The 18,055-nt window shown below is 38.9% G+C and overlaps 1 protein-coding gene across 3 annotated transcripts in view; it reads left to right on the forward strand.

The window, feature by feature from the left end:
* The first annotated feature begins 2,586 nt into the window (after positions 1 to 2,586).
* LOC115170076 (potassium channel subfamily T member 2) overlaps positions 2,587 to 18,055 on the forward strand; it is a 41,415-nt gene continuing 25,946 nt past the window's right edge. Inside the window, exons 1-13 of one of the 3 annotated variants that reach the window (XM_029726334.1) lie at positions 2,587 to 3,078; positions 3,872 to 3,951; positions 4,193 to 4,292; positions 5,049 to 5,093; positions 5,672 to 5,720; positions 5,883 to 5,942; positions 6,598 to 6,672; positions 7,079 to 7,162; positions 7,408 to 7,502; positions 10,089 to 10,269; positions 11,176 to 11,340; positions 11,933 to 12,069; positions 12,335 to 12,398. In XM_029726334.1, the coding sequence (XP_029582194.1) occupies positions 2,984 to 3,078; positions 3,872 to 3,951; positions 4,193 to 4,292; positions 5,049 to 5,093; positions 5,672 to 5,720; positions 5,883 to 5,942; positions 6,598 to 6,672; positions 7,079 to 7,162; positions 7,408 to 7,502; positions 10,089 to 10,269; positions 11,176 to 11,340; positions 11,933 to 12,069; positions 12,335 to 12,398 (1,230 nt within the window). In that variant the 5' untranslated portion in view covers positions 2,587 to 2,983. The remainder of the gene's footprint in view (positions 3,079 to 3,871; positions 3,952 to 4,192; positions 4,293 to 5,048; positions 5,094 to 5,671; positions 5,721 to 5,882; positions 5,943 to 6,597; positions 6,673 to 7,078; positions 7,163 to 7,407; positions 7,503 to 10,088; positions 10,270 to 11,175; positions 11,341 to 11,932; positions 12,070 to 12,334; positions 12,399 to 18,055) is intronic. The other 2 variants (XM_029726335.1, XM_029726333.1) reach the window with 2 other exon arrangements.

The following is an 18,055-nucleotide window of genomic DNA, read 5'->3' on the forward strand; positions in this document are numbered from 1 at the left end:
GTGGAATGGAGTGAATGGAATGGAGTCAGTGGATTGGAGTGAATGGAATGGAGTGAATGGAATGGAGTGAATGGAATGGAGTCAGTGGAATGGAGTGAATGGAATGGAGTCAGTGGATTGGAGTGAATGGAATGGAGTGAATGGAATGGAGTCAGTGGATTGGAGTGAATGGAATGGAGTGAATGGAATGGAGTGAATGGAATGGAGTGAATGGAATGGAGTCAGTGGAATGGAGTCAGTGGAATGGAGTGAATGGAATGGAGTCAGTGGATTGGAGTGAATGGAATGGAGTGAATGGAATGGAGTGAATGGAATGGAGTCAGTGGATTGGAGTGAATGGAATGGAGTCAGTGGAATGGAGTGAATGGAATGGAGTGAATGGAATGGAGTGAATGGAATGGAGTCAGTGGATTGGAGTGAATGGAATGGAGTGAATGGAATGGAGTGAATGGAATGGAGTCAGTGGATTGGAGTGAATGGAATGGAGTCAGTGGAATGGAGTGAATGGAATGGAGTGAATGGAATGGAGTGAATGGAATGGAGTGAATGGAATGGAGTCAGTGGATTGGAGTGAATGGAATGGAGTGAATGGAATGGAGTGAATGGAATGGAGTGAATGGAATGGAGTCAGTGGAATGGAGTGAATGGAATGGAGTGAATGGAATGGAGTCAGTGGATTGGAGTGAATGGAATGGAGTCAGTGGAATGGAGTGAATGGAATGGAGTGAATGGAATGGAGTGAATGGAATGGAGTCAGTGGAATGGAGTGAATGGAATGGAGTCAGTGGATTGGAGTGAATGGAATGGAGTGAATGGAATGGAGTGAATGGAATGGAGTCAGTGGAATGGAGTGAATGGAATGGAGTGAATGGAATGGAGTGAATGGAATGGAGTCAGTGGAATGGAGTCAGTGGAATGGAGTGAATGGAATGGAGTCAGTGGATTGGAGTGAATGGAATGGAGTGAATGGAATGGAGTGAATGGAATGGAGTCAGTGGAATGGAGTGAATGGAATGGAGTGAATGGAATGGAGTGAATGGAATGGAGTCAGTGGATTGGAGTGAATGGAATGGAGTGAATGGAATGGAGTGAATGGAATGGAGTGAATGGAATGGAGTCAGTGGAATGGAGTCAGTGGATTGGAGTCAGTGGAATGGAGTGAATGGAATGGAGTCAGTGGAATGGAGTGAATGGAATGGAGTCAGTGGAATGGAGTGAATGGAATGGAGTCAGTGGAATGGCATCAAACACATGTTTAGGATACCATTCTATTCAGTTTCCAATTGGCTCATTCATCCCCCTCTTCTCCTCTGTAACTATTCCCCAGGTCGTTGCTGCAAATGAGAACGTGTTCTCAGTCATATTACCTGGTAAAATAACGGATAAATAAAATAAATAAATTCAGTCCATTCCTGGCCATTATTATGAGCAGTCCTCCCCTCAGCAGCCTCCACTGATCCAAATCAACCAAATAATAATGTAATATATACAGTGCCTTCAGAAAGTATTCACACCCCTTGACTTGGTCTTTTTTTTGTCAACGATCTACACAAAATACTTTGCAATGTCAAAGCGGAAGAAAAATTCGAACAATTGTAAAACATTTTGGAAAAATAAAACACTAATATGCTGTATCGTGATTAGATAAGTATTCACCCCCCTGAGTCAATACACGTTAGAATCACCTTTTGCAGCGATTACAGCTGTGAGTCTTTCTGGGTAAGTCTCTAATGGCATTATAGACCTGGATTGTGTAACATTTGCCCATTATTCTTTTCAAAGTTCTTCAATGTTTTAATTGGATTTGCCCCAAACATAACACTTTGTATTCAGGACAAAAAGTGAATTGCTTTGTCATATTTTTGCAGTATTACTTTAGTGCCTTGTTGCAAACAGGATGCATGTTTTGGAATATTTGTATTCTGTACAGGATTCCTTCTTTTTACTCTGTTATTTAGGTTAGTATTGTGGAGTAACTACAATGTTGTTAATCCATCCTCAACTTTCTAAATTCACAGCCATTAAACTCTGTAACTGTTTTAACTGGTTTCCTTCCTCTCCGGCAACTGAGTTAGGAAGGATGCCTGTATCTTTGTAGAGACTGGGTGTATTGATACACCATCCAAAGTGTAATTAATATATTCACCATGCTCAATGGGATATTCAATGTCTGCTTTTTTTTTACCCATCTACCAATAGGTGCCCTTCTTTGTGAGGCACTGGAAAACCTTCCTGGTCTTTGTGGTTGAATCTGTGTTTGAAATTCACTGCTCAACTGAGGGACCTTCCAGATAATTGTATGTGTCGAGTACAGAGATGAGGAAGTCATTCAAAAGTCTTGTAAAACACAATTATTGCAGACAGAGTCAGTCCATGCAACTTATTATGTGACTTTTTAAGCAAATTATTACTCCTGATCTTATTTAGGCTTGCCATAACAAAGGGGTCGAGTACTTGTTGACTCAAGACATTTCAGCTTTTCCTTTTTTATTAATTTGTAAAAATGTTGATCCAATTAAATCCATTTTAAATGCAGGCTGAAACACACCAAAATGTGGAAAAGGTCAAGGGGTGTGAATACCTTCTGAAGGCACTGTATATATTGAAATCATCCTTAATCATCATCACCAATAAACCGACGACTCCAGTGACTGCAATGTGCGCTTCAGATGTTGCGGACACTGATACCCACGCAAAGCGCCTCAAGAGGTTATAGAATGATGCAATTGGACTTTGGGTGTAGTCGCACGTGCACTGCCAAGGATGCTCAACAATGGGACGATTTTGAATAATTAGCCTATAGCTGCTTCCTTGTTTTCCAAATAATGTAACAACAGTTGTGTGATGTATGCAGTCTTTTCGAGCGCTTGGAGTGAGAAGACACACAATTGTTTTAAAATACAGTCATAAAAGTGTGCATTTGAGATCTGGATTGATGATCTGGATTTTTTTTCGGCTGATGTAGCTACAGCAGAGGAAAACTATGGTTGATTTGGAGAGCGAAGTACCCCCTCTTCCCCCGAAGTATAGATTCAGAGACTTACTCCTCGGGGACCAGAATTTACAAAATGATGACAGGTAGGTTCAGTTTGTTTGACATCATGTTAACTACAATTATAAAAAATGACGTGGTGAAACATTGTTGTAGCTAGTACAAAACCTAAGGTTGGTGGATACATTTTTAAAAACATGTTTACTTGTTCAATACAATAGTAGATTTTGTGTTGTGATTTTGTGTTTTGCAAAGTGTAGTTGGAGAGGGGAAGAGAATGACTATGCTAATGGTGCACCCCTTAGAACAAATCTGTGGGGTTTACATTTGTATAAAGACTTACAGTGTCATGGTGCTGGCATAAGAAGGGAACGAGACTATGATCGGCATACAGCAGTAGTTGATAGTCCAGGGTCAAAGTTTATTTAGAGTTTGTACCTGTAGAATCTTTGCACTTGTGTAGCCCTTTCTTTTAATGTGTGGAATGTTATTCATAATTGAATCATTAATAAACATGATTTGTTTTAAACCGCTGAAAATCAGGTGTTTCTATATCAAACAGTTTTGTTATATTTCAGTCTTCTGTGATGTATATAAAGTGTAATATTGGGCAGCAAACTCAAAATGGAGTACATTTCAACTCTATATCTGACATGGTACAGGTGTCTTCTTTTTTTAAGCCCATAACCATGTGTGTGTCATATACATTTGTTTCAAAGTAGATTTGTTTAAAACCACCAAGAATCACTCTGTGTTACCCTGATTTAGCCCACTGCAGTAAAATGTTAATACCCAGCCTTAGCCATGCTCCAAAACTTAGTAAATATGACATTATTCATTTTATTCACAGAAACAATTTATATTAATTTTTTCCCCAAGGGTGCAAGTAGAATTTTACGCCAATGAAAGTACTTTCAAAGAGAGACTTAAACTGTTCTTCATCAAAAACCAAAGATCAAGTAAGTAATCATTTTTTAAATGTGTAACGTTAGTCACAGTCGAACTACACTATATTCTGTGCCTAAATCTGATTTGTGGGAAACATACACCTTTTGCATCAGTAACAAATAGCATTGGTTATAACTGTTGAACCAGTTATAACCAAGGGACCCAGATGTTCTCCTGGTCAAGTCACATGGTGAGGAAGTACTCCTGACCCTAGGTATGACATTATAACCTCTCTGTCTCTCTGTCTCCCAGGCCTGAGACGACGAGTGTTCGACTTCTCCATAAAGGTCCTGAGCTGTGTCCTATACATGTGTCGTGTGTTGACAGATGACCCATCCAAAGGACATGGCTGGTAAGGACATTCATTCCATGTGTCGTAGGTCTCATTTACATACCACGTGGAGTTCACTGAATTGTCACAGAAAAAGGGATAATTCAAAGAGAATGTAGAAGTATCAGTCATTAGCAGTACTAAACCGTGCCATGGCAATTCTCAATGACAATGATTCTAATGACAATGACAATGATTATTTTATTTCTATGCCTGGAAACAGAGGAAGTGAATGCACTGAACATGTTGTAAATGTTAGAATCCACTGTCAATCAAGGACATCATAACCATGTCTGTGTGGTGACGTGGGAAATAAAACACTGTTGCATCTAGTGGCTGACTATGGGTGTGCTCTTGACCTTTAGTCAGTGTAGCTTTAGTTGGGTTACTTATGTAAGCTTTGTAAAAACTCTCGTGCAGTAAAGTCATCTCATCTGGAAACATAAGCGAATAACAGTCGGGTCGCTGTGTACTTAGTAAGTTGTGATAAAAGGATAATATTTGTATATACTGTCAGTTTACTCGCAGTCGTCCTCCAATCTTTTTTCTATTTCTCAAGTGTTACTGTTCTACTTGAACTTTTTTAATGTATTTTTTATGGTAATACTGATATTGATTACTACATTGTTGGGAAAGAGTGAGCAAGTAAAGGCATTTCACTGTACTTGTGCATGTGACAATAAAAACATGACTGTAGAATGTATTTTTATTCAATAGTATTCTGCACAGTTAGACATTGTTGTTCATTAATTGGCCCTCTTTTTGTTTTCCTTACAGCTGGGGATGCCCTAATCAAACGTACATATTTTTAAAGATTGACTGGTTAGTGTTTAATCTACCCTCTTCTAATCGAGTGTTAAATAAAAGCTAAAGAGAAGGTCCTGTGTAACTCAGTTGGTAGTGCAAGGTGCTTGCAATGCCACAATAGTGGGTTTGATTCCCGGGACCACCCATATGTAAAATGTATGCACGCATGACTGTAAGCCGCTCTGGATGAAATTGTCTGCTAAATTGCATATACTCCGAGTGTACAAAACATTAGGAGAAGCATATTCAGACATGGGCCTAATATATCAGTGGTTGCCTGGTAACAATGCATGGAAGCGTAATATGTCAGTGGTTGCCTGGTAACATGGAGACCAGATCGCTCTCTCAGAGAGGAAACGCACCAGAACAATGTGCTTCTGACCAGAATATGGGCCATTATTTCCTGGTGATTCTGCATGTTGAATTGGCACAAACAGTCTCTGGAACCCAGCAGATGGTCACTGTAACACTGCTTTTAGCCCGTCGTGGTGTGTCCAGCAGTTCAATCTTCTGCTGCCTTGGCTGATGGTATCCTTAATAAATACCAATACAAATCTCCAGCTGTGAACTAACGCACATCTTTTTTCCACCAGGTCTCCCATAATATGGGTCGAACGAAGTCTTGGTATATGGGCGTTACAGGTGAAATTTCTGTCAACCAATTTTCTTCACAATTCGTTAACTTGTAGCTGTGGTTGCGAACAACTGTATGCATGGACACTATGCAATTGCTACTGTTTGTTGTTTGCTTTCCAATAGTGTGAAACAGACTTCATTGAAACAAAGCTTCTACTTCTTCAACAGTTGTCTGTGGCAGTTATCTGTCTTTTTGAAACTATTTTGTTGACCTACCTGAGTTACAAGGTGAGTTCTATCCCACTTTATAGGATGACACTCAGTCTAAGGACACATTCATAGTAATGTCTATTCTACAGTCATATCAATATCACCACTCAATACACAATGTCAATAGATTGTTAAACAGAAGATAAGCCCCCAAAAGGGCTAAAAGAGAAAGAAAGACAGAAAAAAGAAACAGAAAAAAAAGACAGCAAAACAGAAAGAAAAAGACAAAGAATCAAATCAAATCGAATGTATTTATAAAGCCCTTCTTACATCAGCTGATATCTCAAAGTGCTGTACAGAAACCCAGCCTGAAACCCCAAACAGCAAGCAATGCAGGTGTAGAAGCACGGTGGCTAGGAAAAGCTCCCTAGAAAGGCCAAAACCTAGGAAGAAACCTAGAGAGGAACCAGGCTATGAGGGGTTGGCCAGTCCTCTTCTGGCTGTGCCGGGTGGAGATTATAACAGAACATGGCCAAGATGTTCAAATGTTCATAAATGACCAGCATTGTCAAATAATAATAATCATAGTAGTTGTCGAGGGTGCAACAAGTCAGCACCTAGACAGAAAGACAGACAGAAAGACAGACAGAAAGACAGACAGAAAGAAAGACATACAGAAAGACAGACAGAAAGACAGACAAAGAAACATGCCTGTTCTCTACTTTGTCCTCAGGGCAACATTTGGGAGCAGATACTTCGGTTGACGTTCATCCTGGAGACGGTGAACACAGTGCCTTTCCTGCTCACCGTAAGAAAACACACTCTAACAGGGCCTAGGATCAGTTTGACCTTTAAAATCATAATGAATAGGATGGGGGACCTGATCCTAGATCATCACTCCCACTCTGAGACATGAATACGGGCCTTGGACTCTAGCCTGAGAAACACAATGCTACTTTGCAGAGGTACTATGGCTGAAAAGACAAAGGACAAACACGGGTTTTTAAGTCAAACATTCTGTCTCCTCCCACAGTTGTCACAGACAAAGGACAAACACTGTACAGTCACATGGCTTTATATTGTTTTAAGTTGAATTCAAAGTGGTTTTAAGTCAAATTCATATACTGTACTGACTCGTTTTTGACCATGTGGGCAGCCTGACGACAACAACAGGCTGTGGATGGGGTGGCCTAATAACCTCTGTGCTCTTTCAGATCCTTTGGCTTCCTCTGCGGAACCTCTTCATCCCTGTGTTCCTGAACTGCTGGTTGGCCAAGCACGCCTTGGAGAACATGATCGTGAGTGTTAACCTGCCTCAACTCAGATATGGCTGAATCAGCATGGAATGCTGGTGTTGTGGTGCTGCCACCCTCAAATCATACATTACCCCTGGAGTCAGTGGTTCGATCCCCGGTCATGCCACTGATCTACCCCTCTATTTCAACTATTTTGTGATTACATCTACAAAAATACTTATTCTCCTTTACAAAAACAGAGAGTCTTACCAACCACCCATCTTAACCTGTCCTCCTCTCTCACGTAGAATGACCTGCATCGTGCCATCCAGCGAACACAGTCTGCCATGTTCAACCAGGTGCTCATCCTCATCTCCACTCTCTTCTGCCTCATATTCACCTGGTGAGTGAGTGAGTGAGTGTGTGTGTGTGTGTGTGTGTGTGTGTGTGTGTGTGTGTGTGTGTGTGTGTGTGTGTGTGTGTGTGTGTGTGTACCTCTCGGGCTAACTCAATAAGTGGACAGAGTAGATCCATTGGTTTGAACCATCTCTCCAAAAGGTCCTACTGGGTCAGCCCAGACTGAAGTGCTGGTCATTATCTGTGGTTTTCCTCCTCAGAGCTTCAAGCACTTTCAGTCACTTGCCACTAATGCACCACGTCTGACATCATATTTGAGGTCACCAAGTCTACAGACCTATCTTCTCCAGTGCACTCTGTGTACAGTACACGACATTACAATGTTACTTATCTGGGAACCATTCCATCAATATATGGCTTCCTGTTGACTACCACAAGACCATTATTGTAATGTGTGCGATGCCACAAAAGCAAGGTAATGGCAGCAATTACTACTACATCCTGAAGAAATTTGTTTTCTAAGTGTTTTAATGAAACATGAAGGCACAGATTTAAGACAACCAACCTGGCACTCAACAGTGTTTCAGAATATGAAATATCAGCCATGGTTTATATTGTTTATTTTATTTATTTATTTAACATTTATTTAACCAGGCAAGTCATTTAAGAACAAAGTCTTATTTACAATGACGGCCTACCAAAAGGCAAAAGGCCTCCTGCGGAGATACAAATATAGGACAAAACACACATCATGACAAGAGAGACACCACAATACTACATAAAGAGAGACCTAAGACAACTACATAGCATGGCAGCAACACATGACAACAACATGGTAACAACACAACATGGTAGCGGCACAACATGGTAGCAGCATAAAACATGGTACAAACATTATTGGGCACAGACAACAGCACAAAGGACAAGAAGGTAGAGACAACAATATGTCACGCAAAGCAGTAACAACTGTCAGTAAGAGTGTCCATGATTGAGTTGATGTTTCTAAGGTATAATGCTAGAACAATGTTGCTGGTGCTTTTCACTGTGGTAATAGTGTCTTGTCTTGTTACTCTTTGAGGTCTACTGTAGTGCCTGACACCTGTGGAAGTCTGTCTGTCTGTCTGTCTGTCTGTCTGTCTGTCTGTCTGTCTGTCTGTCTGTCTGTCTGTCTGTCTGTCTGTCTGTCTGTCTGTCTGTCTGTCTGTCTGTCTGTCTGTCTGTCTGTCTGTCTGTCTGTCTGTCTGTCTGTCTGTCTGTCTGTCTGTCTGTCTGTCTGTCTGTCATCCTTCCTGTAGACAGTCAGTCAATAGGCCAGATGGTAGTGGAATGAAAGGGTGGCGATTAGCCGTGTTATCTAAGACACTGTTTTCTGTGAATCATATAAAGTCATGCTAGTATTTGTACAGTATAAGAGATGCTGGTTTTCAGTGGCTGATAGTGAAAGCAATGCTAACAGCTCTTCTGAGTGTGCTGTGGTCTGACTATCTCATCTGAACTGATTGCCTTGGGGATAATGACCGCTAAGTGATCTCAGTGGTGCCATTTGCTGCCCTGCACATAATGTGTGTGTGTGTGTGCGTGTGTGTGTGTGTGAGATTGTATTGTTTGTCTCTGTCCCTGTATGGTAATAAAGTAATGCTTATGGTGATACACGCTCACCCACCCACGCGCACACACACACACACACGCACACACACGCACACGCACGCACACGCACACGCACACACACACACACACACACACACACACACACACACACACACACACACACACACACACACACACACACACCTGGTAATCCATCAGTTTCTCAACACAACGTATCTGTTATAGATATATTACGATGTGCTGTATATGATGCAAACAAAACAAAAACAGATATTAAATGAAGTAGCAGAATGTAAGTGTGTCAGGTTGAGACACTTCTGTCTGTGTGGACAGAATATTCCCGTAAAAGTCTGTTTGTTCTGGCTGGTAAATAGAGATTTACAGGAATGACAACATTGCTTCATTCCCTCCCAAAAAAATCCGTCATGTCCACAGAGGAGTGGCCAAGTCTTACTAATACATTTACCGGACCAGTGGGATGAAAGGTTAGGCTACTTCCTATATCAATACATGACTGACGTTCAAACTGAAAAACATAGCAGAGGATTTTTGTTAATAAATACGTCCTCAGATATATCACATGCAGCATACCATTATTAACAATGATGTATGTTGCAGAGGCTTTTGAGAAGATATGAGTGACTATTTACTGTATAGGGTGTTCAATTACACGGCTTGTAGGTTCAGGTTTCTTCTCGACTAAAAACCTTATGGGCCGGTTTCCCGGTCACAGATTAAGCCTAATTTAAAGTGCTTTTTAGTCCATGACTAAACTTAATCTCTCTCCAGGAAACTGACCCTGTGTGTAGCAACAGAAGTTTTTCTTGACCCACTTCATACAGTATGTTTCAATGTAGACACCAGTAGACATTTCCCAGACACAGAGTAAGTCTAGTCTTTGGGAGTCTCCAACGAAAATGCTTCTAAGTCCAAGACTTAGCTTATTCTGTATCTGGGAAACCGGCTCCAAATGACACCACTCCCTTCCTAGCCCCTGTGTTAATGCCTCCCTGTATCCTGGTAGCATCTGTGGCATCCAGCACCTGGAGCGGGCGGGCAAGAAGCTGACGGTGTTCGACTCCTGGTACTTCTGCGTGGTCACCTTCTCCACAGTGGGCTACGGCGACGTCACGCCCAACGTGTGGCCCTCCAAGCTGCTGGTGATCATCATGATCTCTGTAGCCCTGGTGGTGCTGCCCATACAGGTGAGAGTGATGGCCACAAACACACACACACACACACACACAGAGCACACACACACACACACGCTCACACACAAACACAAGTGCAAGCACAAACACACACACACACACACACAATATTACCACACTCCCATATGTTTTCTAAAGGGAAATCAACTGGACTAATGTTAGGACATCTACTATAGGAAATGCCAAATCGATAGAATGCATAACCCATCATATTTTTGTGAGTAGGGAATCAGCTGAACTAGACAAGTATAATATTGTTAGAGGTGTTGTAGACCCATGATATTGGTAGGCCAACAGTATCCATTCTGCTGATCCATGGTATTGGTAGGCCAACAGTATCCATTCTGCTGATCCATGATATTGGTAGGCCAACAGTATCCATTCTGCTGATCCATGGTATTGGTAGGCCAACAGTATCCATTCTGCTGATCCATGGTATTGGTAGACCAACAGTATCCCTTCTGCTGCTGTTTTGCCATTCTCCCTGTAAACAGATTGCCTTACTGAAGACAATAGCTGACATTTACCATGGCCTTTTGTATGGACCAATTTTCAGTGTTCTGTTGAAGCAGCGTTTTTCTAGAACTAGTCCTGGAGACCCACAGCTCTGTCCCAGCTAGCAGTACTAACACACCTGACTCAACTAATCAGGGCTTGATGATTAGTTGATCATCTGAATCAGGTGTGTTAGTATTGGGATGGGGGAAATGCACACACCATAGCTCTATAGGACCAGGATGTAAGAACACAGTGATAAAAGATCAACAGTCATAAATGTGTTAGATTGGGTAAACTGTATGCATTTAGTCATATATTAAAGCCTCTGATTGATTTGAGAATGGTTTTGTGCAGCATTAGCAGTATTGGTAATGTGTTCCTCTGCTGGGCGTTATTGGTCAGTTTGAGCAGCTGGCCTACCTGTGGATGGAGAGACAGAAGTCGGGGGGGAACTACAGCCGTCACCGCGCCCAGACAGAGAAACATGTGGTGCTGTGTGTCAGCTCCCTCAAGATAGACCTCCTGATGGACTTCCTCAACGAGGTCTACGCCCACCCCGGGCTGCAGGTGTGTGTGTGTACATGGGTGGGTGATTGGGTTGGTGTGTGTGTGTGTGTGTACATGGGTGGGTGATTGGGTTGGTGTGTGTGTGTGTGTGTGTGTGTGTGTGTGTGTGTGTGTGTGTGTGTGTGTGTGTGTGTGTGTGTACATGGGTGGGTGATTGGGTTGGTGTGTGTGTGTGTGTGTGTGTGTGTGTGTGTGTGTGTACATGGGTGGGTGATTGGGTTGGTGTGTGTGTGTGTGTGTGTGTGTGTGTGTGTGTGTGTGTGTGTGTGTACATGGGTGGGTGATTGGGTTGGTGTGTGTGTGTGTGTGTGATTGGGTTGGTGTGTGTGTGTGTGTGTGTGTGTGTGTGTGTGTGTGTGTGTGTGTGTGTGTGTGTGTGTGTGTGTGTGTGTGTGTGTGTGTGTGTGTGTGTGTGTGCTTGGGTCTTGTTAATTTGGGGAACGCAAGTAAGGTTTTAAAACACTTTGCAACATAATTTTGCATTTCTTATTGGACAAGCCCAGGTAGTCCCTTGCTGTTTCTGTCCATTTTGCTCCATTTGGTGCCGAATGAACACGTCCCAGGCTGTTCCTCTGTCTTCCTGTCTATCCAGGACTACTATGTCATCATCCTGTGTCCAACAGAGATGGATCCCCAGGTGCGCCGGGTCCTCCAGATCCCCCTGTGGTCCCAGCGGGTCATCTACCTCCAGGGATCGGCCCTCAAGGACCAGGACCTCATACGAGCCAAGTGAGTCACCAACACCAAGGGCTGCGTCTCAATCCGCTAAAACAGTTTCCTCTCTTTTGGTCTTTAGTCACCTTTCCTTCAACTGCACTTATGCGGAAGAGCTGGACTGGTGAAAGCCAATACTGGATAGGAAATGGGCATCCACCTCTTCTGTTTTCAGATCAATGTGGGTAGTTATACAGTTGAAGAGGAGATAAGGAAAGGAAGCCACTGTAGAGTATTGAGATGTACCCACTCAGTATTGAATGTTGTCCTTCTTTTCCAGACTGGACAATGCAGAGGCTTGTTTCATCCTAAGCAGTCGCTGTGAGGTGGACCGCACCGCCGCAGTACGTACATTGCTAATATTACCACTACACAAAGTGTTAAATCAGGGGCAGACTGGGACCAAGAAACCAGCCCACTGGCCTAAAGAGGGTCCAGCCTACCAGGCATTTGGCTGAACTGACCTATGGCCTGTCCATTTCTTTGTTAGATTGAGACTTGCGATTGAGACTCATTAACTTGCTGATACAAAGGCATTTTAGCCAGTCATATTATTAGATGAATAGGCCCATTTCCTATTTTTTTGTCCATCTATGATAATTAAAGGTACAGCTGTTTCCTCTTCTATTCACCCCACAGGACGTTAGTGGAACCTTAATTGGGGAGGATGGGCTCGTGGTAATGACTTTAGTGGAATCAGTAGAATGGTATCAAATATATCAAACACATGGTGTCAAGGTGTTTGATGCCATTCCATTTGCTCCGTTCTGGCTGTTATTATGAGCCGTTCTCCCCTCAGCAGCCTCCACTGAATCACCTACACCAGTAGACCTCCATCTGTCTGTCTGTTTGTTTGTTGTTCTCTCTGGCAGAGTTCTATTAGTGTTCTATTAGAGTTCTATTAGAGTTCTATTACAGTTCTATTACAGTTCTATTAGAGTTCTATTAGTTCTATTAGAGTTATGTTAGTTATATTAGAGTTCTATTAGTTCTATTAGTTCTATTAGAGTTATGTTAGTTCTATTAGAGTTCTATTAGTTATATTAGAGTTATGTTAGTTATATTAGAGTTATGTTAGTTATATTAGAGTTCTATTAGTTCTATTAGTTCTATTAGAGTTATGTTAGTTCTATAAGAGTTATGTTAGTTCTATTAGTTATATTATAGTTATGTTAGTTCTATTATAGTTCTATTAGAGTTATATTAGTTATATTATAGTTCTACTAGAGTTATGTTAGTTCTATTAGTTACATTAGTTCTATTAGAGTTCTGTTAGTTTTATCAGAGTTCTATTAGTTCAAATATAGTAATGTTAGTTCTATTAGTGTTCTATTAGAGTTCTATTAGAGTTCTATTACAGTTCTATTACAGTTCTATTAGAGTTCTATTAGTTCTATTAGAGTTATGTTAGTTATATTAGAGTTCTATTAGTTCTATTAGTTCTATTAGAGTTATGTTAGTTCTATTAGAGTTCTATTAGTTATATTAGAGTTATGTTAGTTATATTAGAGTTATGTTAGTTATATTAGAGTTCTATTAGTTCTATTAGTTCTATTAGAGTTATGTTAGTTCTATAAGAGTTATGTTAGTTCTATTAGTTATATTATAGTTATGTTAGTTCTATTATAGTTCTATTAGAGTTATATTAGTTATATTATAGTTCTACTAGAGTTATGTTAGTTCTATTAGTTACATTAGTTCTATTAGAGTTCTGTTAGTTTTATCAGAGTTCTATTAGTTCAAATATAGTAATGTTAGTTCTATTAGAGTTCTATAAGTTAAATTAAAGTTATATTAGTTATTTTAGAGTTCTATTAGTTCTATTAGAGTTCTATTAGTTGTATTAGAGATCTTTTAGTTCTATTAGTTCTATTAGAGTAATATTAGAGCTCTATTAGTTCTATTAGAGTTATATTAGTTATATTAGAGAAATATTAGTTATATTAGTTTTGTTACAGTTCTATTAGAGTTCTACTAGTTCTATTAGTGTTATGTTAGTTCTATTAGAGTTGTATTAGTTCTATTAGATTTCTATTAGTTATATTCGAGTTATATTAGTTATATTAGTTATACTGGTTCAATTAGAGTTATGTTAGCTCAATTAGAGATCTATTAGTTCTATTAGAGTTTTATTAGAGAAATATTAGTTCTATTAGTTCTATTAGAGTTATGTTAGTTATATTAGAGTTCTATTAGTTATATTAGAGTTCTATTAGAGTTCTATGAGTCCTATTAGAGTTCTATTAGAGTTATGTTAGTTCTATAAGTTACATTAGTTCTATTAGAGCTCTATTAGAGTTCTATTAGAGTTATATTAGAGTTCTATTAGAGTTCTATTAGTTCTATTAGAGTTATATTAGTTATATTAGTTCTATTAGTTCAATTAGAGTTATGTTCGTTCAATTAGAGTTCTATTAGTTCTATTAGAGTTCTATTAGAGAAATATTAGTTCTATTAGTTCTATTAGAGTTCTGTTAGTTCTATTAGAGTTCTATTAGTTCTATTAGCGTTCTATTAGAGTTCTATGTGTTCTATTAGAGTTATATTAGAGTTATGTTAGTTCTATAAGTTACATTAGTTCTATTAGAGCTCTATTAGAGTTCTGTTAGTTCTATTAGAGTTCTATTAGAGTTCTATTAGTTCTATTAGTTCTATTAGAGTTATATTAGAGTTCTATTAGTTATATTAGAGTTATATTAGTTCTATTAGAGCTCTATTAGTTCTATTAGTTCTATTAGAGTTATATTAGTTATATTAGAGTTCTAATAGTTCTATTAGAGAAATATTAGTTATATTACTTTTATTACAGTTCTATTAGAGTTCTATTAGTTCTATTAGGTCTATTAGAGTTATGTTAGTTCTATTAGAGTTCTGTTAGTTCTATTAGAGTTCTATTAGAGTTATGTTAGTTCTATTAGAGTTATGTTAGTTCTATTAGAGTTCTATTAGTTCTATTAGTTCTATTAGTTCTATTTGAGTTATGTTAGTTCTATTAGAGTTATGTTAGTTCTATTAGAGTTCTATTAGTTTTATTAGAGTTATGTTAGTTCTATTAGAGTTATGTTAGTTATATTAGAGTTATGTTAGTTATATTAGAGTTATATTAGTTATATTAGTTATATTAGAGTTATGTTAGTTCTATTAGAGTTATGTTAGTTCTATTAGAGTTCTATTAGTTCTATTAGTTCTATAAGAGTTATGTTAGTTCTATTAGAGTTATGTTAGTTCTATTAGAGTTCTATTAGTTCTATTAGAGTTATGTTAGTTATATTAGAGTTATGTTAGTTCTATTAGAGTTATGTTAGTTATATTAGAGTTATGTTAGTTCTATTAGAGTTCTATTAGTTCTATTAGTTCTATTAGAGTTATGTTAGTTCTATTAGAGTTCTATTAGAGTTCTATTAGTTCCATTAGAGTTATGTTAGTTCTATTAGAGTTCTATTGGTTATATTAGAGTTCTATTGGTTCTATTAGAGTTATATTAGTTCTATTAGAGTTATATTAGTTATATTAGAGTTATATTAGTTATATTAGATCTCTATTAGTTATATCAGAGTTATATTAGTTATATTAGAGTTCTAATAGTTCTATTAGAGAAATATTAGTTATATTAGTTGTATTACAGTTCTATTAGAGTTCTATTAGTTCTATTAGAGTTATGTTAGTTCTATTAGAGTTCTATTAGTTATATTAGAGTTCTATTCATTCTAATAGAGTTCTAATAGAGTTCTATTAGAGTTATGTTAGTTCTATTAGAGCTCTATTAGTTATATTAGAGTTCTATTCGTTCGAATAAAGTTCTAATAGAGTTCTAATATAGTTCTAATAGTGCTATTAGAGTTCTATTAGTTCTATTAGTTCTATTAGAGCAGGGGTTCTTAAACTTTTTCAGCCTGGGACCCAAAATAGAAATTCTGTGTTTTCCTGGGACCCAAGCTTAAGAAAACATGCAACTATACGTAAATATCGGTACACTTCATTGCCTTTATGCCTAAAAAAAAGCAAAATAGACAAAAACAAATAACAATGAAATACCCATAAATATATTTTCATGTTTATTTTTCCCCATTGAAAACACTCATACCTGTCTAGGTTGAAACTGTTGCTGTTAAATACAACAAATAATTTAATTCTGAACTGGAATAAACTGATTGATCACATCACACAGATGTATAACAGAACACACACACACACAGGCTTGTTGATAGTGGAACCCTAAGTAACAGTACAGATAAACAATTCAGGACTACTGTACATCTTTGTCTTGTCCTGACCATAGAAAGCTTTTATTTTCTATGGTAGAGTAGGTCAGGGCGTGACTGGGGGGTTGTTCTAGTTTATATTTTCTATGTGGGTTTCTAGGTTTATTATCTATGTTGGTGATTTGTATGATTCCCAATTAGAGGCAGCTGGTTATCGTTGTCTCTAATTGGGGATCATACTTAAGTAGCATTTTTTCCACCTGTGGGTTATGGGATATTGTTTGTTTTGAGTTAGTGCATGTAGCATCTCTGTAGTCACGGTTCGTTGTTAGTTTATTGTTTATTTGTTTTTGTCTTTGCTTAGTTTCACTTTCTAATAAATAATGTGGAACTCAACATTCGCTGTGCCTTGGTCCGACATTTATTCCAACGAACGTGACAATCATACTGTATACATTATTGCTGATGGAAAGTCTAGGTTGGAACTGTTGCTGTTAAAATATATATATGTTTTTATTCTGAACTGTAATAAACTGATTGATCACATCACACAGATGTAGACCAGAAAACACACAGAGTCCTAATGAAAGGTGTGTAGCTGGCTGAAGTTTTCAACAAGCATGTCTATTCTGGGCTCAGTTTTTGATAGTGCAACACTGAGGTCATGCTCAGCATTGACACTGTTTCTGTACTTGAGAACCCTGACTTGCATAGGTATGTGGTGCCAAACTGGACCAGATCATCTACTGCTTTCTCAGTCACCGCTTCCTGCAGCGGATGAACAACCCAGAACTGTGTGAGTGTTTACCTCAAAAAGCATCTTGCTTCAATCAGTTTATTCCAGTTCAGAATAACAGTTATTATTGTATTTTAACAGCAAGTTCCAATCTAGACTTGTTTTCAACAATAATTTGTACAGTAGGCCTGATCATTTTTAATCTTCATCTGTACTGTTTCTTAGGGTTGAATTATCAGTAGCTAGTTAGCTTGCTTTGGCTAACGTTAGCTAGGGGATTGTTTGAAAGAGAAACTCACATCTACTACTATGAGAGATGGTACTCCCTTATTTCTGCTTATCATCACCTGTTATTAAATTACAACAATGCCTTGCTAGTTGACTTTTCCACTTTCGAAGCACTGTTTCCTGAAGCATTCTGCCCTGTTCTGAAAGAACTCCCTGTGTTTACCGTCATGTTGTGCCTGGGTGTTTGGTCAGGATGTGTCGTTTTATTAATTTGTTCATAGTGAGAGACTCATTACTAAGCACTTACCCACACAAAACACATTGTGGGTGCTCCTCGTTATTTCTCAAAGTTTGTATGAAAGAGACAAAAAGTCATCACTATATTTGGGTGATTCTGCAACTTTGGGCACTTTGGCCCAGCAAGCTTTCAGAAATTAAAATGTATTGAAGCACCATTTTACCGCAGTCATTTGCGATCTCCAGCAGTTGATCTTCTTCTTGCATAGACATGCTGGATTCACCTGGTTTGTTGACAAATGGGTCGCAGATCCATTCCTTGGCAGTTCGTGGGTCTTTTGTGGTTGGGAAGTAGCGCGCAAACTCTTTTAAAAGCAAAGACAGGTGATCGTGCATCAGCTGGGACAATGAAGGCTCGGGCTCAGTCTTTTCCAAAATCCCTGCGAATGTTTGAAACATGTAAAATATACCTCTGTTCACGCGCCGTCCCCACAAATCCAGTTTGGCTTTAAATGCAGCTACTTTATCTGCCAACTTGAAGACAGTTGTCATTTTCCCCTGAAGTGACCGATTGAGTTCATTGAGCAGGTTGAATATG

Source organism: Salmo trutta, chromosome 31, assembly GCF_901001165.1.
Source record: "Salmo trutta chromosome 31, fSalTru1.1, whole genome shotgun sequence".
Classification (NCBI taxonomy): domain Eukaryota; kingdom Metazoa; phylum Chordata; class Actinopteri; order Salmoniformes; family Salmonidae; genus Salmo; species Salmo trutta.